This window comes from Argentina silus (assembly GCF_951799395.1).
Source record: "Argentina silus genome assembly, chromosome: 12".
Classification (NCBI taxonomy): Eukaryota; Metazoa; Chordata; class Actinopteri; order Argentiniformes; family Argentinidae; genus Argentina; species Argentina silus.
Window position 1 is genome coordinate 20,323,699 of NC_139666.1, and position 22,920 is coordinate 20,346,618.

At 42.5% G+C, this 22,920-nt stretch overlaps 2 protein-coding genes across 2 annotated transcripts; one reads left to right on the forward strand and one right to left on the reverse strand.

Annotated features, from left to right (window-relative positions):
- Nucleotides 1–1,507: 1,507 nt before the first annotated feature.
- On the reverse strand, nt 1,508–9,538 carry hacd2 (3-hydroxyacyl-CoA dehydratase 2). The gene is made up of 7 exons (XM_083682480.1): nt 9,331–9,538; nt 7,816–7,933; nt 6,098–6,116; nt 5,057–5,145; nt 4,257–4,378; nt 2,469–2,647; nt 1,508–2,245 (listed from the first exon to the last, which is right to left on the reverse strand). The coding sequence occupies exons 1-7, from the start codon at nt 9,453–9,455 to the stop codon at nt 2,163–2,165; spliced, it is 735 nt and encodes a 244-aa protein (XP_083538606.1). The 5' UTR covers nt 9,456–9,538; the 3' UTR covers nt 1,508–2,162.
- Nucleotides 9,539–10,169: 631 nt separating this feature from the next.
- Nucleotides 10,170–22,148, forward strand: stam2 (signal transducing adaptor molecule (SH3 domain and ITAM motif) 2). Its single transcript, XM_083681993.1, has 14 exons — nt 10,170–10,321; nt 11,225–11,309; nt 12,151–12,226; nt 12,915–13,010; nt 13,129–13,275; nt 16,082–16,151; nt 16,467–16,668; nt 17,005–17,099; nt 17,619–17,701; nt 18,135–18,222; nt 18,386–18,440; nt 18,775–18,925; nt 19,561–19,724; nt 19,824–22,148. Exons 1-14 carry the CDS (start codon nt 10,282–10,284, stop codon nt 20,017–20,019), a joined length of 1,548 nt encoding a protein of 515 aa, XP_083538119.1. The 5' UTR covers nt 10,170–10,281; the 3' UTR covers nt 20,020–22,148.
- The last annotated feature ends 772 nt before the right edge of the window (nt 22,149–22,920 follow it).

Consider the following 22,920-nt stretch of genomic DNA (forward strand, 5'->3'; position numbering starts at 1 on the left):
TGGCGTGCAAAGGCATCTTCACTTCATCTTGTGTGGCCATCTCTTTTCCATTATAAGGGTGTGGAGGGGAAAATAACACAAACATAACAATACTACATTGCCAATAAATACATTTTAGTAAAGGGCAAACTTATGAAATACTGTAGACATATTCTAAGGGGAAGAGTCCTTTTAAAATGGGGGAAGAAGTATCACAGGGTCACACTAAGGTCATTATTCTGTGAGAACAACACTATAACTCAAACAGCATTAGGGCAAAACCAGTCTCAGCAATCTCTTGATTGATGTTTTAAACTGTGTTAGAGATTCTGTCCCAAGCCGAGGTCAACATTCCAGACCGGCACCACAGACAGACACGCTAGTTATAGTTCTGGAGGTAAACACACGTGTTTGATACCATTCCTCATTCCATTCCATGCATTACAGTGAGCTCGACCTCTGATTTATACCTCCAACAGCCTCCCCTGGCCGAGAGGCATAGCTAATTCAAGGCAGAGATGCAGCCTCACGAACAAGGAAGCAAAAATAGGATCACCAATCAAACACAACACAACCTCAACACCACTCAGTAGGCCAAAAGTAAAGCACCCGCTAACTCTAGTTTGGCTTCCACATTGGCTCTACCAACAACTTTATTCAGTGGCTGAAGCCAAACCTCTTTGATCAGTGGTCATGCTGTGCAGTTACAGTTACATACTCTTCAGATCCAAATTGATGACATGGATGGTTCTGCATGGTACCTATTTCAACAGTCTCTCTGGGTTAACCTTCTCCGGGGTCAGGAGGAAGAGAAACCATGAACCCCCCCCCCCACACACACATCGACTCCCCACACACACACACACACACACACACACACACACACACACACGACTCTCTCTTTCTCTCTCTCATTGTGCATTATTAGATTTTACTCATTGGAAATGCATGACTACAAGAGCTCTAATCCAATTGGCTCCAGTGTCTACACAGGGTTCCTGTGAGCGCATACTCTGGCACCGTCCACACTACCAGTTAAACACAAACTGTGAATAAATAAAAATAGTCAGAAATGGCTTAATGACTAAATCCTCAACACATTTTCAGGGTTATTTCCAGCATCTTGCACCAAAGTCACACCAAGACAATTTGAGGAACCGGACTGACCGCCTTGAGCTTAATTCAATAAATGTTTTTTCTCAGAAAAGAATACACAAGAGCAAGGTAACTGTACTACTTGTTCATCTATCCACCTACTCTGTACATTAGATTGTGTACTGTACCCCTAAGTCAAACAAACAGCTACAGACCAACTAAACCAACCCACAGTCGACATATACAAGTTAAGAAACCAAATGTTCCAAACAGTCAACACATACTCTTGCCAATGGTAGAAATCCAACTTAAACAACTTAATACATTTAATTACACTTACGTAGGAAGCTATCTTGTAGCAACTAACTCAAACACTCAACTACTGCAGTAAGTACTTGAGTATTTAACACAATTAGAAAGAAAACTTTGCAAGCACGGAATGAAAAAAGCTTTATTACACCAAACAGGGAATGTGATCAGTATTTCTGCAGGAGAAAAAAATACTAGTTGCAGAAATAAATTAGTCGAATAACTTAACAAGATTCGTCCTCAGTTCAGTTGACGGAGGACAACAACTATTCATTAGAGAGAGCACAAAGCATGGGACAAGGGGGAAGGGGTTCTATTGTTGTCGTTTGTCTCCTACAGTGCCATTAGAGAAGAGGCTAGTGATTGTATCAGTGCATTCAATTCAAATATCATGACCAAACCTCACACCCAGCAGAACTCTGCTTGTCTCTCAAAACAAGGGGCAGTGCAACTGTATCAGATTCACAAAACAATTTCTTGGAGTAAGCATTTTGATAGCATTGGTAACTGTAACTGCATTTGCTTAAAAAGAAAACAAAAAAGCAGTTCGTAGTGTACAAGATTGCGTCTAAATAACTCAGGCAACAGCCCAGCAACCAATTGATTAACAAAAAAAACATTGTTAGATCATCATCCTCCAAGTTATTTTCTTGATCTGAAAAACAGTTGGGCTTGGTATTTCAACAAGCAGACATGTTTAATTGGCCAGGCATGTTTTTTTTTTTTTTTGGAAAGGTTATCTTCTCTTGTTTCCACACCCCGTGATCAGTCCGCTTGGTTTACTCCACTTTACTGTAGTCTTCCTGGTGTCCCAAGACTTTCTTCCTCTGTCGCATCATGTGGAAGTAGAGCTGAGGAAACACTGGGGACCGCAAGAACAACATCAACAACATTTTCATCAACAACAACAACCACAACCACAACCACATGACACAAGAGAAAGCTATTCCGTTAGATGTTCACCACAGAATCACACAGTAGCTGCCCATTATCAAATCTAAAATGGCAACTTGAAAGCAACAGCATAATTGTGGTGTTATTGTGGTGAACATGAGGAGAGACGCTGAGGCGTCTGAGGGACTCACAGGGGATGTAGGAGATCATGACGAGGATGAGGAAGGTGTGGTAGTCGAAGGAGAAGTTGTATTTGTTGGGCAGAGTTACAGAGTAGAGGCCTGTCTTCTGCACGTAGGGCAGAGCTGCATAGATGGTCAGCAGCTCCCCAGTGACGCCCATGGGATACAGAGCAAAGAAGAACGTGTACCTGGAGATAGGGGGAGGCGTGGGGGTGGGGGGAGGCGTGGGGTGGGTGGAAGGAACAAGTTCTTAAGTCAACAGACCAAGTCAACTCTAAGTTTATTGATCATATTCACAGGATACAGGATGTAAACTGTACAATGAAATGCTTACTTTGCAAGCTTCCTCAACAGTACAAATATCAGGCTGTTACAATACAAATGAAATAAAAAGTTGACTTGGGTCGATCACCAGTAGGACAGTGTACAGTATGGGTTAGGGCAGTCACAAATGTTCAGCAAATGTATTCTAAACCAAGTGACGGTCGATAGCAATAAAAGAGCAGAGAGGAGCAGGACTTTCATCAACCCATCAAACATAGAAACTGTTGCTTCATTCTGTTGACGTATACTGTATGTCTATCAAAGGTTGCATCCATGAAAGTTGGCCTTTGCTAGTATGCAATATTGTCCTCTGTTGAAACTCTGCAGTACCTACCCAATATGCTCTAAGTTACAACAATGCTAATGTTGGCACCCTTAAATTACAACAATGCTAATCTTAGCATCATTATTGAATTTCACACCTTTGGAAAAACCCTCATTTATCCATCTTAGAAATACTAAGTGAAGGTGAACAGATTGAAGCATCTTAGCCATGGCTGACAATGGCAGAATATTAATAATTTGCCACCTGGCAACAGAGCAGGTCGTCCCCCTTAGGTACTGAGACTCTTAAAGACCGTTGCCATGGTTGTGGGAAAAACACATTATGGGGGAGGAGTGCCATAGACTCCCATGTTTCTATATGATACATACTCCCATCATGATACATGAGGGTACAGGCAGAGGTTGTTTTCCTAAAAGCCTTTTTGTATATTTTATGTTTTTATTAAATTTGGTTACTCTTTTTACGGGTCCAATTACCACTAGTATTCACCTGCATGAGCGTATGTGTTAAAAATGGGTAGTCACTATTAATTAATAGAAATTATTTGAAAAAAAATGTGTCACTTCTTGGTAACAACTGGTACTTTCTTGTATTAGTATTATTTATTTTTTTACAGTGAATCACAGAATAAATGTAGTTCCGATGTAATCATATTGTTACAACTCCGTTACAATGTGGTTTCTAGTTTACCACCATGTCATTTGGGGATTGTAAAACAAATTGTTCCAAAAAATGTAACTCTGTTGGTTGCAATTTATTAACGGGTTGATGAAAACAAGCGTTGTGGCCAAGAGGCATTCAAAGCCGTGATTTAATAACGACAATGTCACGGTTAAATCACCTGTTATGATATTCCTACACCACAGTCGACTTGGATATCACGTTCCCTTGACAACGTTTGTAATTTTGGCAACTATATTTCTCAGGGCAGGGCAGAAACCACCACAATTTTGGGATTTGTTGTGTAACTATTGTATCAAAGCAATAATGCCTTCGAGGCTGTGATTTATCGTCACACTTAGAAGGGGTTTCCTGGCACTTTGCTGCGCGTCATGCCTTACAACTCCCCCTACCTGTGGCAACAATGACGATAAACAGTATTTAGTTTATTGCTTAAATGACTTTCCCTTTGGACCCACACATTAGATGATCCAGCAATCTGAGAGAATCAGGAGGAGGAGCCTTACCTGGCCCATTTAATGAGGTACGGCAGGTGGTTGAGCAGGCTGAAGGTGTAGAATGAGTAACGGATGATCTCTGTGATGGTCCAGGCCGACACAAAGAGCAGGACGCTGTCTTCACTCTGAACCTGAGGGGACCGGAGGGACAGATGGGGGTGAGACCGGGAGAGAGGGGACACTGGCATGCCATGCGATAGCTAGTCTATTGAGTTTGTAGATGGGGGGGGGGGGGGTTATAGCAGAAACCGTGCAGTTTGTTGCACCCACTACGCTATGCTGCATCGCAGGACGCTCATTCATCAGAAGACAGGCAAGGAGAGAGAACGGAGTCAAGATGAGGAAAAAAGCAAAACTCGATAAAACTAGTCTCGATAAGTAAACACAGGTGCACGCATGTGCACACACACACATACACACAAATGCACACACACAAATGCACACACACAAATGCACGCACACACACATACACACACAAAATGTCAGACCTCACAAACATGTCAGTGTTATTTACCATGTTGGTTTCAAGCATGTTTACGTTTGTACACTCACAAACCTTTAGTACCTCAGCTAGGCTGTCTGTCTTTGGCATGAAGACCAACAACATCAAGGAGCATTGCTCCCCTGAAACCATTGCCACATATTAAAGTATGAATACTCCTCTTTGGTCTGTCATCAGGGCATACGCGTGTTTTTAAAATGGACTCATCCTGACATTCAAAAGAGTGGACAGAGATAGCTCCATAATGGGCAAACGGATAGCAGAATGAAACAGGATGTGCCAACATCCACGCGGAGAACGTACACACCTCTCGCACGCTGTGTGTGACAGCCCAGGTGAGGAACACCCGAGAAAACACCTGGAATCCTGTCAGAACCACAGAGGACGGCACGATACCTGGAAAAAAAGAGATGATTCATTTAGAGGTTGTTCACCTCCCAACACACCTCATTACAACACGTGTGTAAATGACATGGAATATAGAAGGGGCTGTGTTTTACAATTTACATGGCGGATAGACAAGCATTCAACTGCAATATTGTGATCTACCTAAGATAACATAGCAAAAATGCATAAATTACATACTGTACACATATGCAACTGTTTTCTACTGTATCACACTAAGCCTAACCTTGTCCCCAGGCTATTGTGCAGAGCAAATAAGCCTGGAATAACACCAATTTAAATCTGGCCTTAACAGGAGTGAATTTACTGAAATGAGAGAGAATTTACTGAGTGAAGTATTTGTCATTATTTGATATTAGTCAATCATACGACTGAGAGGCCTAGGTCCGAATCAGAAACACATGGTGCGCAAGCACTGGGGGGAGGTGTTGTGGGAGATGATTGGTTGGTAGTTTAAGACGATTAAGCAAATGGCTATGCGACTGTTAGATTCTCCCGGTCCTTGTATTGTAAACAAAGGCCAAGTTTGAAGCCTTGGTCCTCAGACATTCCAAGTATTAGGGAGGAAGTGTTTAGGAACGAGATTACTCTAGGGCTAAACTGTACATGAAGACACTGCTGCAGTGTCTGGACTTGGCCAGCAGAGGGCAGCACAGAGCTGGGTGCAGACAGCTGCATAGGGCTTATTTGCTCTGTGAAAGGTCAGGTTTAGCTTCAAATCCCAGATAATGATGAGTGGACTGTGAACCCCGGAGTGCCACGACTACACTGCTGCAGTCTTGTTATCACATTAGCACCATCAGGCAAGATTAGGCCAACCACCATCTTCTAGATTCTCTGTCCTGACAAATCCAGGTTTAACGACAATAACTGGCTTGCTGATATGCATACAAGAGACCACTGTATCAGCCTGTTACCAGGAGGAGAGGAGGGAGGAACTTACCCACAGCACAGTGCAAAATCTGAAAGGGAATCAAAGAAAAGATCTTAGTATATAACTGTGAGAGCTAAGACACACACCATATGACCAAAGTAGCAACAACAATACATCCAGCATAATTAGCCTAGATTCTCTGCACAGAAGGAAATGAAAAGCATACAAATATATCTTAGTTGAATTTGATTGTCATTACGTCGGAATAACAAAAGTGTGCATGTAAAAATACCTTTGATGGTTCCTCAGGGGGGTGAGACAAAATATAGCCTAGAAATATGTGAAGCTAGCACTGCGACTGCTGATGGCACTTGTTCTTATCTAAGGTTTTACTTGCAATGACTGATGTATAGTTGATTCACTTACTTAGATAAATGTACTCATTGTAAGTCGATTTGGATAAAAGCGTCTGCTAAAAGACTTAAAAGATGTAAAATGTGTATCAATACAGTTCAAGAGACATTGATTTAGATAGAAGCTTCACTGTGCCGTCTGTCTGATCAATACTTAATCACAGGAATAACCTGTGATTGAAGATGTTTTCATAAATGGAGTTGGTGTAAAATAGCTCTGGTTACATTTAATCTAATCCCTTATCTCTGTGATACAGCGTGGTTTAAGAGAGTCACTGTGTAACACTGTCCTTTGGACTGTAAATAGGTAACACAGTGGTGGAAGCTGGGGAGAGCCCTTATGGTGGAGTTTATATTGAAGAATCATTCAAAAAAAGCATGACAACGCACACAATAGTTTGTGGAGGTACAGGCTGCCGGGTGAAACTTAAAAGATTTATCTATTTATATATTATTTAGAATCAAACAACACTGTATGGTCAAACATTCCTGCCACTGGGTTGTAAGGGTACAGTGCCTTCAGAAAGTATTCAGACCCCTTCACTTTTTCCATATTTTGTTGTGTTATAGACTCAATTTAAAATTGATTAAATTAAAATAATTTGCCTTCAATCCACACACAATACCCCAGAATGACAAATTTTACAATTTTTTTAAATTTCAGTAAATGTATTCAAATTGAAATACAGAAATACCTCATGTACATAAGTATTCAGACCCTTTGCTATGATACTCTCTAGGTGTGGTGCAAATCCAGCACATGCAATGCAGTTTCTGCACCATTTCTCGCGTGAAGAATAGTGATAGCTGCATCAAGTTATGGGTTTGTCACTGGTAGGGACTGGGGAGTTGGTCGTGACATCCTAATCTACACAGTGTGCAATTGATTCCTATGCAAATCAGAGACCCTATAAAAACAAAGATATTAATTCCAAAATTACATGAACTATTATCCTTGCATTAAGATGAACTCAATTCAACTTATTGAGTGATTTGTTGATGACATTTTTGCATTTTAGCTAATTTTAAGTGTCATAGCAAAGGGTCTGAATACTGTACATGAGATATTTCTGCATTTCAAAATGTATTATAATTTCAAAAAACGTGTTTGTCATTCTGGGGTATTGTGTGTGGGTTGATGGCAAATTATTTTAATTTAATCCATTTTAAATTGAATCTATAACACAACAAAATGTGGAAAAGGTGAAGGGGTCTGAATACTTTCCGAAGGCACTGTATGTACGGAACATGCTATAAACACCACCAGGGAGTGATAAGAGAAGGGGTTGTCTGATTGTCGCTGTCAGTCTTTCTCAAAATAAAGGCCCTGGTCTGACCTACAGGCCCTAGAGCTGTGGTGCGGCCTTCACCCACCTCCAGGAGAGCACCGGTCTGGAAAAACTTCAAGGGCTTCTCTATAGAGTAGTAGAGGCCATGGTAGCTACCTCTGGCTAAGTAGGCACGGACCAGCCCCACAGCAATCACCAGCCACCTGGAATAAAGACAAATGTTTCTGTTATCGAGTTGTAAAGCAAAGCAGCTCAACCAAATACTGATAGTTGCCAAATATGTTTGTTGCTGAGAAGTGGGAACGGTATCAAACTTATTTTGATGTTGGTGGTACGGATATTAGAAACAGGTAGAAACTGCATCTGTACATCAATAGACTTGAGTTGTCTTGACTGTGTCAGAGAACTTGGTTGTATCGGTAGCCCACAATGAACAGATAGAAACCCTGTACTCGAATACAGCAATGTACTCAAATGTACATGAATAGGGATTTGAAGGGTGGGGCTCCAATGGTGTAAACAAGTAGGCTAGCAGAGCAAGTATCACCAGACAGGAGAAAAAAGGGACATTTCTGTAATGTGACCTAACAGGTTGGGAAGGCTGAGCACACACCATTCTACCCTTAACATATCTGGCAAACACAGGAGGGCTTTCTCAATTCCTTGACCAACAACGTTGTGTTGCAAGCTAAGGGTAAATATGGTCTCATTTCAGACCATTAGCATTTTCCCTCATGACAAACTGTAATTTTACAGTCGCCAATGAAGTGCTGACCAAGAAATTGATATGTAGGATGGGGGGGATTTATTTTTCTTAATGCTTATGGTGAGGCTATCCCAGTTTGAATGCGTGATGCTTGAACATTATAATTTAAAGGAGAAGCAATGATCGATAATAATTATAATAAAGACGAAATCCACTTGTAAATTGCAATGTTACTGTATTTAACATTTTAAAGAGCATGGGGATTGCTCTCTGCTACTGATTGGTGGTGCCCAATATATAGTCATAATCTCGGAACCCAGAATCTCTGATTTAGTGAGACTATACTGTAGTTGTCATACAAATGCAGGTGCACCATAACAATTACAGTTGGAACTGAAGTAGCTTACATTCAGCGAAGAACAAGCTATTACTGTACACGATGAGACGGTCAATTGTTTCCATCATGAGAGATAGCATATACCATGCAATTACTGGCTACACTCAACGACAACATTGTTGCTCGTGCGCGGCATTAAAAGGGGAAACAATAATAAATAATAAAAAAGCCCAGATAATTGGCGGTTACAAAGTATCAATAGTCATCAACATCAAGTCTACTGTCGGATGCCAACGACTCCAGCTATCGACCGCGTCGCCAGCGAATTAAAGTTCTTCACACTGAATTTATGTCATTGTTCATGATACTTCGATACTTCCTGATAAGTATGCATGCAAGCATAATGTGTAAGATCTAGCCAAAAATATACAGTTCGTATATTGTATCGCAGCAGACGCGTGCCGTTCGAATCCATTCATTCTGGCAGCAGCTTATCACGCTTCCTCCACACTCTAAAGTAGCATAGTACAGGAAGTATATTAGAATAGTGTACATACCCAGCTGTCATAACCACGTTATATATAACGAGATAAGCTGTCGCTAGGGCACCGGGGCCCCTCTTTTTCTTCTGGCTCACATCAATGTGAGCCGTTTTGGTGGTCCCCATAGCAGGTGCAGACATGACTGAATCCCACTTGGCGGTGCCCGATACTGATAATTGCAAATCGGTTCACCGAATCAGGAAATGGCAGGCGTGAAGGCCTCCGCGATGTACGGCACCCGTTCTGCAGAGCGCGCCCTCTACTGTAACCATGGACAGTACAGTACAGCACACTACTGCAGGCAGGGATGGTCTCTGCTGTAGGCTGCTACTTGCTAGAGGTGAATAATCAAGTGGTAAATAACAAGGTTATTGTTATTAGTGCAGATGCCCCAGTGATAGTGACTTAAATTAATATAGTGATTTGATCATGGTGAAATGCATGGCTTTGATTTAATTTAGCAGCTAGTGGTTGTTCTTATCTTGAGTATAGTTGATTGCAAGATATTCACATATTCAAATATAGAATTACGTTCCCTTGTTATTACAATATTGCAGGATAGAAAATATATGACCTATTGTCGTCATTACCTCATACATCCTCTGGGTAGCAGTGTCACACCAGTTTATTTTTTTATGACTATTCAGAGGTGTCTATCTACTTGCCTGTATAATACATTTGTAGGTGTATATGTCTATGAGATATACAGTAAATTATAATTTACGTTTTTGACTTAGATTAATACATACGTAGATTAGTCTAAATGTAATTTTGAGTGTTAATTCTTCTCAATCCAATTCTCTAAATATGATCAGGCATGTTCATTGACAGCCAGGTTTACGGAAGAGCAACTGGTGAAAGTGAACAGAGTTTAATGGATGAGGAAGGGACAATTGTATCTTCTTCATAGACATACTCTGAATTTTCTTTGTCAAATAACGGTGGTTTGTTTTAAAAGAGTCAACCATGCCTTTATTTGCGCAAAACCCGTTCGACCAAGATGTTGGTAAGTCGAACGGAACAATGACGTTTTGATTTAGGTGACCTAGCTAACGTTAGCCAGCTAGTCAGCTAGCGAGTCAACAACAACAACTAGCCTGACAGCTAGCTAGCTCTGGCTGTCAACGCAGCAATCGTTGAATAGTTCGTCAGTCGTATGATAGTTAGCCACCCAACTAATTCTCTAGACCATGAATTTGAAGAATTCCCAATATGGCAATGTCTTGATATACTCTGCTAGCTAGCTACTTCTGAATGTAGCCTATTTCCATCAGCTGGCTAACTGTTATAGCCGACTACAGCTGATGTTTCTGGTTCTAACTTAGATAGTGAATATATTTGATGTCATCACCATGTACAGTAACTAGCTACAGTACTACTAGTTCGTCGATTGAAAATAGTGCTACACTAAGTGTACAACCAGTTTTTGTTGCTAGTGTGTTACTGAGATGTTTGCTACACAAATGCAAATGTTGTATTCAAATTAGCTCTGTATGGTCTTCTTTCTATCCAGGGTGCTTACAATGTAAATACTGTAGTTACCTGTATGATTACAAAGCATTCCAGGAATTATCTTTTGGCTGCAGTCTAGGGATACAAGCTGATCCATGATCATCGCAAGATGTGATACTTCTTGACATTTAAAGAATTTATTTCTGAGCAACAATTATCTTTTGCAACTGTAAGTTATCGAAAAAATAATGCTGTAGAATGCCTCTTCAGCCAATCAGAATCGCGTTTTCAACCAAGCTGTGGTATAACAAAAACAATCATGTTTTCTTTAAACGTCTTCCTGGCTAAAGTTTCACAATTGCAATGCTCAAGGTTAGTTTAACTGATTTTGCTAACAGGACAAGCTGCTAATGACTGAATCTCTTTTCACATGTATTTTTGTTTTCCATGTTTTCAGAGAAAGCAACTAATGAAACCAATACTGTCGAGGACTGGGCCCTCATTATGGATATATGTGACAGGGTCGGACACACACCCAATGGGTAAGCTGGAAGAAGACATCCTGTTTCCGAAATAACATAATTGGAGGGCTGGGTATTGGCAAGGACCTCAGGATACGATACGCATATGACACGATACGTGGGTCACGATACGATAAGATATTATTGATATACATTGTGGTACACTACATATTTGACTGAAATTTGAACTGGAAATTGAACCTACTGCGTAGTGCGTACCACATTGGCAGTCTGATGTTTATGTATACAATACATGATTGGTATAACTCAGAAACCACCCCCCCAAAATAACAAAATTAAACGGATTGCAATGCTAGAGCTGGATAATCAATACAGTATTGTGAACAATGACATGGTGATTCTCAACTCTATCGATTTCTTTGCCCAGCCCTTTGAGCCCAATGAGCCATTGTTAATTTCCTCCCCTGACACTAACTGCATTTCCTGCTGAAAGCATTTGGCCCCTTTTCAAATTGTGTATTGTTCATTGTGCGTCTATGGAATCATATCGAGTCAAGTTAAGACTAGTTTCTAGTACTTATCATTTCATAATTAGCAATTGCCAGAAGTGCATGTTAATTATGGTATTTTTTTAAATGTATAAACATATATTTATTATTCTTATTATTTACAATTAGTCAATGTTACAATAATCACAGAGACACACACACACAAAACACAACTTAATCGTAACTTAATTTGTTGTAAGTCGCTTTGGATAAAGGCGCCTGCTAAATGCCATAAATGTAAAATGTAATTGTAAGCATACTTTTTCAACTTGAGAACAAAGAACAAACCAGAGTTGGTCTAATGGGGCCTCACTAATATTATATTTGCGTCTGTTTGTTCCTGTCTTCCCCAGGGCAAAGGACTGCCTCAGGTCAGTCATGAAGAGAGTCAACCACAAGGTCCCACACGTCGCCATGCAAGCCCTCACTGTGAGTTCTGGTTTATAATAATAACCCACTTTAGTGTCATTCAACACATCTAGAACAAAAGCAGACTAGCCCATCAATCGCCAGACTATTGTGTGTTGTAAGATCTTCTATGACTGAGTTAAAACAGTGGTTTACATCGGTACATTTATGCAGTTGATTTAGTAGAGGAATTCGGTTAAAGATGGACTAATATGCAGAAGGCGTAAGTTAAGGAGTACATAGTAGAGCCCACTATGCTCTTGGCCGGGGAGACTATAGAGCTTGTAACCCTCCTCACTGTCAGCAGCACAGGGAAGGTGCCCCAGGAGTCTCAACAGGTCTATCTTGCTACTCAGAGTTCTTTGGGAGTGATGCTGTTAAAGACCATGTGATCCTTCTCCATGACTCACCGTAGGGGAAGAAGTCACATGGGCAGTTTTATTTATAGATCTCTCCACTTACTCAGACAACTTTATCCCCACTGTCATAAAAGCCATGCATAATTTTGAACAATGTCACCTTTTATGAATGTTTTAATGAATTATTCAGTTTAATAATGGAATGGAATTGTTTTTAATGGAATTGTGGAAGTGAATTAAAACACTACATCTCTTTTTTATGTGGTCTGCCTACGTTGTACTGTGATAACTTAGAGATATTGAAGTTACCTTTTACTGATCCTATTTTTTATTTTTTTTTAAATGTGCAGTTACTGGGTGCCTGCGTGAACAACAGTGGAAGAATCTTTCACTTAGAAATCTGCTCGAGGGACTTTGCCAGTGAAGTGCGAGGCGTCTTAAGCAGGGTATGTCCTGGAGGCTGACCAAATATTTTCCAAGGAATGTTCTGTTGCAATGTGAGCATGTTTTGGATGTACAGTAGACTATAACGGGAGAGGATAACATTTGGTAACCCCCACACAGGCTCACCCCAAAGTGTGTGAGAAGCTGAAAGCTCTGATGATGGAGTGGGCCGAGGAGTTCCAGAAGGATCCGCAACTCAGTCTCATCAGTGCCACCATCAAGTCCCTGAGAGAGGATGGTGTGGTCTTCCCCTCCACAGGCTCACAGGTACACATCAACCAGCCTCACCTCTGTACAGGTACAGCCTGATCTCTGCAGTCCTCTAACCATAACCTACCCCTCCTTACCTATTGAACTATTTGACCCTCTACCCTCCTAGCCCTAGCTGGGACAGATGGTACCACACAAACCCATACCAGTTTTTCATTGCCGATATCGATTCCTGAGTACTGAACTTTGAGTATCGGCCGATACCAAGTACCAATCTGATAAAAGGGTGTTTTTTTTTGTTTTTTTTATGTGAAATGCTACTGCTAGTAGGGTTGGGCAGTATAACGGTAATACGGTATCCCCACGGTATGCTTTTCAATACCGTCATGAAATTTCTGCTCCATTACCTATCAAACTGCCAAACTAACCGTTGTTTGTCAATTCAATGTGGAACAGCAGTGTGCCAGTGTGGCTGGAGAAAGAGTTAGAATAATTTCAGGAGTGTAACCTTTAGGGTGTTGCATGTGACCTTTTCCACCTAAGGTTAGAGAAGGAGAAGGAAAAAAAAAGATGGCTAGCACTAATGACTCGGCCCCAGAAGAAAAATCCCATTGCTGCTATAGGGCAGCGTTTCAGGTTCCGACCCGACGATAAAGTAGAGCCTGCAGATTTGGACAAGTTTATTTGCAAGACTTGCATGAAAAAGATGACGGCCAGAGATGAGAACACTAATGGGAACTAATCTACACCCGCACCTCAAACTGAAACACCCATTAGCAGCTGCACGGATGAGATATCTGTCTGTATCAAGTGCTGCTGTCGGGTTCAGACAGCCGTTCGTGTGGTCGTCAGTTAACATGACGGCATACACGTCGTTAACCGTCCACTTTGTCACCCGACTGGAAACTACAGTCAAAACGCCGACAGACTCGCTTTTTTTCCAGAAAACCACACGGCTTACAACATTGTTGATGCACTCCATGCGGCACTTGGATGAGAATAAGCTCACGGCCATAAGGACTGACACTGCTGCTAACATTGCAGCCGCCATCAGGGCCCTGAATAGGCCGTGGCTCAACTATCTTACCGCCGCCTTCTCTCTCAGCTGGCCCTGAAAGAGAGAGCTCAAAAAGAAGCAAGCGGAATTAGGACTCTCAGAGCATCGTCTCATGACGGTAACTAAATCAATATTTTATAGACAAATGATGGCCTATCGGCCATATGACATAGAACATGAGACAGGTTATATTATTGCTAATGCAGTGTGTGATGCTTCTTATTCAGCTATCATATTATGCTATCCAACTGTTTAGTTTAGTTTGCCAAGCTGTGATCGGCACGTAAGTTTAAATGATTGTTTATGCTAAATCTCATACGGTATAGCAGTCACCACATAAATAATTGGTTTTGTAGATTAAATATATGGAGCAAAGACGGCTCCTGCCAGCCCCACGCTACGTTATTATTAAAAAATATATATAATTTGAGGACAGTATAAAGGTCTGAAAAAATGTATACCACCCGACCCTAACTGCCACCCATCGAAAAACACTCGCCGTGCAAATTTCTGAAAAGCAGATTTACAGGTTTCTGTCTCAAGTGTGAAGTAATGCCAGGCCACAGACATGGTTGCTCTTGTCGTCACTGCATTCGCTTGTCATTCTCAGCTGTGCAGCCGTAGTCGCCAGCGCACGTGTTTGGCAAGTTTTTTTTTAACCACAGTTTGCGTCATGGCATTGCATCAGTAAATAGCATTCCCTATCTCAGATTCCAGCATTCCAGCATTTTAGACAAATATCATCCCAATACCGATGCTCAGTATTGATTGGTGCATCTCTATTACCTATCGAACAGTTTGATTCTCTCCCGTACTTCACCGCCCTCCTAGCCGTAGCCTTAAGAGATGACACCACACAATCCCTGATACTAGCTACCGTTCTCTCACCTGGATTTGTTTGACCCAGCTAGGTCTCATGACGTCAACCCTGTGGACCATAATCAAATCAACTAGTGCCTGTGTGCGTACCTGTGTGCCTGTGTGTGTGTACCTGTGTGTGTGTGTGTGAGTGTGTGTACCTGTGTGCGTGTGTGGGTGTGCCTGTGTGTGTGTGCGTGTGTGTACCTGTGTGCGTGTGCGTGTGTACCTGTGTGCCTGTGTGTGTGTGTGTGCTAGCCGTGCCCCAGTGTAATGCTGCCTCCGCCGCCCGTGTCCTCTGTGTGCTCCCATGTGTTGCCGATAGAGCGGTTGGGGTGGAGTTTCTATGTCTGTGTTTTTTAAGGCGTGAGCTTATGATGGAATTTCCTCTCACATATTTGATGATACACCCTGGCTCTGTCTATGGGAGGATTTGAATTCCTTTTGTGATTGTAATGGTATAGGCTCTATAAAGGAGTTTCTGGATGCTTTTAATGTTTAATGTTTCTGGCTTGGGAATTATTTTGTTAGAGATACACAGACAGTGTGTCCGTTTGCATGTTAATGAATGATACTGCATAATGGACTGGGCTTTGCCCAGGGCCTCCAAATGATTTGTGCAATATAGATTTACACAATTTCCCTGAGGTTTTGTTTACATAGAGAGCCATGACATTCAGTGGGTCTGTGATTCATGGCTCTATTCCTATTCTCTTACTCCTGAGGTTTGCCACCTAGGCTGTAGTACCTATCACACCCCACTGGTGGCAGTAAAGTCGCAGATAATCCAACCCTTCTTCTCTTCTCATCCCTCTGCTCTGCAGGTCTCTCTCTCTCTCTCTCTCTCTCTTTCTTTCTCTCTTTCACACACACACACACACACACACACACACACACACACACACACACACTAACTATAACTACCTTGTCGATCTGTATTGACTACAGGGGTCCACCGCAAAGGTCAGCACGCCTGCTGCAGCAAGCAAACCATCTGACGATGACGACCTGGCCAAAGGTATATAGATTATAGAGACAACCATCCAGTGGACAGGACACCCCTCCCTGTTGTACTCTACAACACCCTACATGTAGAAATCCAAAGCGACTGACAGTAAAGTGAGGGTTAGGGTTTTTTAGTATGTATGGTCGCACAGGGGAATCAAGCCCACAACCTTAGGGTAGCGCCATGCTCCACCCACTGAGCCACAGACAAGCATGTGTACACGCTAACGATACCTATGTATCTAAGCTGCGTTCTTCAGGGTATCAAACGGTGTTTTCATGCGACGGTGACCTGACACTCGCTGTCACGGTCCTCTCTCCTCGGCAGCCATCGAGCTGTCCCTGAAGGAGCAGAAGCAGCAGGCGGAGACACGGCCCATCACGGTGGCGGCGGACCCCCCCTTCAACACCAACGAGGGAGGGGGCAGCAGGGACTCCAGGAAGGTGCGGGCGCTGTATGACTTTGAGGCGGCAGAGGACAACGAGCTGACCTTTAAGACCGGCGAGCTCATCCTCGTCCTGGACGACAGGTACGCCCGTTGCTATGGAAACCATCACATGGTTAACCCCCCCCCCCCCCCTCCGTTTGTAAAAGGGGATCATTCATCTAGTTCTAGTGACAAGCCTCTCAAGTTTCACCATCAATGTATGCATTAGTTTGTTTATAAGGGAATAGTAATTAACACTGAGTGAATGAAAGAGCAGTGTCAAATGGCACAAATCCCACCCACGATCTCACAGACAAGTGGCTTGCTTCAGTTGTGTCCCTGACAGGGAGGGGAAAGTCGATCACCTATTTTAAAGTCAGTTCGGATGCCAGCGATTGACTAATGGATTCATGGAATAATCAAACTCGTCCCTAACAGTGACCCAAACTGGTGGAAAGGAGAGAACCACAGAGGAGTAGGACTCTTCCCCTCCAACTTTGTCACGACCAACCTGAACGCTGAGCCAGAAATAGGTAGGTTTTCCATTTATCATGAGCACAGGGTTCCTACACAGGTCTGGAAGTCTGTAAAAGTATGGAATATAATATTCACCATTTCCAGATCTATATGGAAAAAAACAACAACAAAAAAAACAATTGACACAGTCTGGAAAAGGATCTGTGATTTCAGACCTATGCCGTATTCATACCAGAAGAGTTCAGAATTTAATTCAATATTTCTTCAGAGCCAAATCATTTACACATCTACATGTAGCTTTATGTAGCTAGAACCTATTGGATGTTTGACAGAGGTCAGGATGCAGATAACGCCACACACACACATTTATGACAGATGTGCCCCCAAACATAAACCCAGAAATCAACTGAGCAGTTTGAAAATGTCGGTATTACTGGGAAAAGTCTGGAAATGTGTAATGGAAGATGCTTAGGAACCCTGTAAGCATAACAATAGTCAACGTCAGTATCGTTACGAGGCGATGAGGGTGTCAGTAGTGTTCCAGTTTGATAATGAAACCCATGTCTGTTCCACAGTGACGTACGTGGAGAAGACAGTGACTCCTGAGGAGACCAGCATAGAAGCCAAAGTGGAGCCTGAGCCTGTCTTCATAGATGAGGTAGTGTACTGTGTACCAGGGGAGGCTGACGAAAGGCTCGAAATCAGAGGACGGGCTCATTGTAAAGCATGGAATGGAATGAGGAATAATGAGCCCGTCCTCCACCAGCCTCCACTGCTGTATACCTACCATATGTTTGACGATCGGGGGTATCTGTTTGTTCATGTATTGAATCAGGTCACACTCATGGAAGCCAGCCTCATGACTATGACTCATACTCTTGATAAGTCGAACAAATACCAAGAGTATTAGCATGACTCTTTTCTCCTTTCTCTGCCTCTGCCTCCCCCTACCACACTCACCCCCCTCTTTTTCTCTCTCCCTCTCCCCCTCTCTCCTTCCCTCCCTCTCTCTCTCCCCCCCCCCCTCTCTCTCTCCCTCCCTCACTCTCCCCCCCCCCCCCCCCCCCCTCTCTCTCTCTCTCTTTCTGCAGGAGAAGATGGACAGAACGCTGCATCTGCTCCAGAACACGGACCCTGCAGATGCTGAGCCAGACTGCCATGAGCTGGTCCAACTGGAGGGTAGAGAACCATATCTTAATGATCCTATAAGTCACGGACACGGGCTGGATCGGCCAGTCAGACCTGTTTTGTTTGTGTACCTCAAGCCCCCTAGTCTTCACTGTTTTTCTGCTTTGATTGATTGATTGATTGATTGACTTGTGTTTCTGCTTCGACCACCCAGGTGCGTGTGAGCAGATGAATCCAATGATCGATGAGAAGCTAGAAGATATCGACAGGTAGTGAATTCATCATAGAAAAAACCATTGTTCCGATTCATGAGAATCTGCCGCATCATATGTAGATGAAGATGATTATGTTTCCTCATAGCTTCTATTTGTTTTGCAAGTATCTTGCATGGGTTCCATAAATACAAACATTTAACAGATAGGAGTAGTTGGATGGGAATGACTCACCTGGACAGAACCCAAGAGTCTTTGTCCTACAAGTGTCGTGATGACCTGCCTCCTCCCCCTCCCTCCCTTCCTCTCCTTTCCTCTCTCTGAACGCAATGCGGTTCTCTCTCTCTCTCTCTCTCTCTCTCTCTCTCTGTGTCTCTCTCTGTCTGGCCAGGCAACACTCTGAGATGTCGGAGCTCAACGTGAAGGTGTTGGAGGCCTTGGAACTCTACAACAAGCTGATGAACGAGGCGCCGTTCTACTCGGCCTACTCCAAAATGCAGCCCCAGGCCCACTACGCACCTCCCTCGGCCGTAGCCATGCAGGTCAGAGAAACCGACAACGAGGCGTTCTCCTGTCCTGACACACTTGGCGTGGCCTCTCTCACACACACAGCGGAGCCTCGGGGAAGGCAGTGACTGGTTGAAACACACCGTGTTTTGGTCCGCCGGGCCGGTTCTTTCTGTGATGATTGATGTCGGCGGATCTCCTCAGAGACGGAGAGACGAATGACGGCTCCAGCGGTCATGCTTGGACGGAGGCTCTGCTTGTCTCTTAGTTTGTTTTTGCCAAGCGCTGCAGAATAGCCCTGTTTTTAATTTTTAGAAAGAAAAGAAGCTCTTTCTTTCGCTCTGTCGTACCTGCACCTGTCGTGATGGCGTCTTCATTTATTTTCAAACGCATGTCTGATTCAATACCATCAGATGTAGTACTGGTAGTAGGATAGTGGAGGCTGGTGCAGGTAGAAATCGGAGGATGGGCTCATTGTAAGGCATGGAATGAGGAATAATTCCATTCTTTGCATTACAATGAGCCGTCCTCCAGTTTCTCCCGCTGTAGTAGAAGTAGTTGTAGTTTATTTTATTATGTACTTAATGAGGGAAAGTGATTAGAAATGAATGATAAGTAGGATCATCCAAGATTGACTCTGATCTCTCTCTCCTCCTCCTCCTCCTCTCAGGGCTACCCGGGCCAGCCTGGAGGGTCCTACATGCCCCCTGGTCTCCCTCAGGGCCCCCCAGCGCAGGGCTACAACATGGGGACTGACCAGCCCGGACCCCTCCACTCACTCCCCCCCAACGTCTCGTCCCCACCCAACAGTCAGCCACAGCCTCCTTATATGAAGTACGTCTTCCCACAGTAAGCCCAGCGCCGACCCGCGTCATTATTGTTGTTAGCTGGCAACATGGCTAACGCTGTGATTTTGGTGTTTTTCTTTTACAGCAACGGCATGAACGCACCGTACATGAGCCAAGCGCCCGGCGGCGCCTACCCGCATCAGATGGGGGTGGCAATGGACATGTCGGCCTATCAGAATGCTAACTCCAACATGCCTCCAGCCTCCTACCAAATGGTAGCTCCTTCCCACCCCGCCCCTCAGCAGCAAGCCGCCGCCTACTATCAGCAACCTCTCCTGTAACGCGGGGCGACAACGCCGGGGCTGTGTCAGTGCATATCCCCACCGACCCACTACAGACCACCCACCCACCCACCCATCAACACAGCAGCACAGAAGTGTATGTGTGAAGATTTACCCCCCCCCTCTCCTTCTTTGTCCTTATTGGGAAAATTAATGGTGGCGAATGGTGTATGTATGTATGTAGATGATGATGGTCAGCGGGGCGCTGTAGTGGAGGTGATGTCATCCACCGGGGGCGGGAGACCACATGCCTAGTGTAAAATCGCCCATTCTGAAGGGATGAACGTTTTAAACTCTTGTGTGAAATACATGCTTCTCCTTTTATCTGCTTATCGACCCCTTTCGGTGAGGGCAACGGATGATTAATTTTGTCGAATGGATCATTGATGATATACTGTATGTGTTGTTGACGTTGTCCGTATTTCAGACCTGTTATTTTTGTTTGTTTTTAATCAGCATCTTTTTGTTTGAAATGTTTTATTTTTGCTGATCATCACCTTGGCTTAGATGTCTGTCTGGAAGGTAATCCAAATGAAGGAGGACATGGCTAGCCAGGACTTGACTCCTATGTCCTCTCTCACCAGCATCCATCACTCTAGGTGACCTCTCTCTGGGTCAAAGGTCAAAAGGTTATGAAGTGCTACAGTACGTACCTGCTACATGTCGTCTGTTTGAGGTATACAGTACTTTACTGTTTTTAGTCCATGGCATGACATGACATGGTATGACATGGCAAGTTGGTAATAGTTGGTTGTTAGTTTCCCAAACTGCCTTGCAACACTCTCCTTGGGTGTGTGTTTAACTCATTATCATTCTTACTTATCTACAAGGTTATGTTGTTATCAAATGTGCTAAGAACCTATTAGAGACGTGATATTGAGTTGTGGCCAGCCTTTCCAAATACTTACTGTTTGGGGTTCATACAGTAAAAGGTTCAATACTAATATTTATATGCATCCTTTTTTTTGTAACGCAAATGTAGTCTACTGATGTCTTTAATTTGGCCTCTTGATTAACTCAACAGTAATGTGCCAAGTTTTTTGGCATAAAAAGGTCCCATACAGAACCATTAGGAAAGGGTCGCCTTTTGATGATGATAAAAGTCCTATCTTTCTATGCTCCTTCTTCATTATTTCGTCTGTTGAAAAGACCATGTATGTTTGTAATTATTAAATTAATATCTGTCTGTTTTTTCATTGTTATGGTCTGTGGGAGGTCACGTTTTCATAGAGACCGATCTGGAGATGTTTCTACATGTTAGTTTAAGATTCCTCTATTTCAAAAAACATTTTAATATGCAAATACTAGGTATCTCTATGGCTTTGCTGCAGTTGGACCTTTAATTTGAAATTGTAAATTATGTAATTTGTACTTTGATTTGTATTTTATTTGGTATATTATAATCCTTCTCTGGGTTATATCCATAAAATTAGATATTCCATTATGGTTTATGAATGTAAGATATAGTTTCCCCTACTTTTGTTTTTGTTTTATTTGTGTCTTAGCGAAAATGCAAACAGAACAAATGTCAACGTCCTTGACAAATCATGACCAACAGTGATACATTAACTGGCTCTTCTTTGGACTTTGTTTATAAGAAGTGAATCCTACAAAGACTTATAGTGAGAGAACTGTTGGCCTGAAAAGTTGATTTGAACCTTTTGAATGTGGGGTAAAACCAAGGACCAGATTTTAGGAGTCTATAGTTTCTGCTTATCCTATAGCAGGAGTACAATATGATTCAAAATAAAAAAAAATTGCTACATTTTATTTTCTTTACTTGCCTCATAAAAAGGTATTGTATATTAGATGTAAAATATCTGGCATTGTCGGTTATTTGCACCTTAACTTTGTAAACATTTCTTTACCACTGGATGCCTTGTTTTCTTTAGAATCAAAATGAAAATGGAAACAACTTTGGGAAAGGAATTCACCCCCGGAAGCTGCTGTATATTCTAGAACTCTATATATTTAAAAAGATTCCAGGGAATGTTCCTATATCCAGTAATACTCCATGTTTTGTAACATCAAGGTTCCTCTTTATCTTGTGTTATCATTTAAAAAAATCCTTTTGTAACACAGTGAACTCCTAATATTCTTTGAAATAAAATGTACCTGTGTTCAAGGTTTCCTTGTCCTGATGCATTTCTTATTTGTGTAAAATGTTACTTATTATTTCCTTGTCATGTGACATGGTTAATTTGTAAGCTGGCTGAGAGGATATTTGTCCATTGCAATGCTCAAATAAGAATGGCATTTTCTTTACAGGACAGATGGTTGAGAAATATGCACTCATGCAGAAAACCTCACCCAGATTTTATTCCAATATTGTGTGCGTGTGCATGCGTGCCAGTGTGTGTGTGTGTGTGTGTGTGTGTGTGTGTGTGTACAAATTCACAATATAAAAAAAAATATCAACTCAATCAATAAAGCAGAACGCTCTTTTTCTGTGTCTTCATCCTTGGGATCCTCAATGCAGCCTTTCCTGGAAATGGCAAAAGACTACTCCCTATACAGTAGGCTGTGCTCCTGTGGAAATGACTCGTTCGATGTTCTATCCTTTAACACCTCGGTGGGAACGGGGCCGTCAATGGTCAATTAAGGAGGAAACCTATTTACTCAATGTAATAAAGAATTTCAAAACCTTTTTATATAACAGCGACTGCTCTCATGCCTATCTCTCAGCTCTGAGAAACGGTGACCAGTGACGTATGGGCAGTCACCTCGCTAATCGTTACCCAGGAGACTAAATGAATTATTCAGGGACCCCTTCCTATGAGTCCCGCACTAGACGTTTGAAGAGCCTAGTAACATTCTAACATTTTACCAATTATGTAAAAACAGTTTTAACAATTAGTGTTATTATTGTTACATTATGTCAGCAGGCTTTGGGGCTGGCGT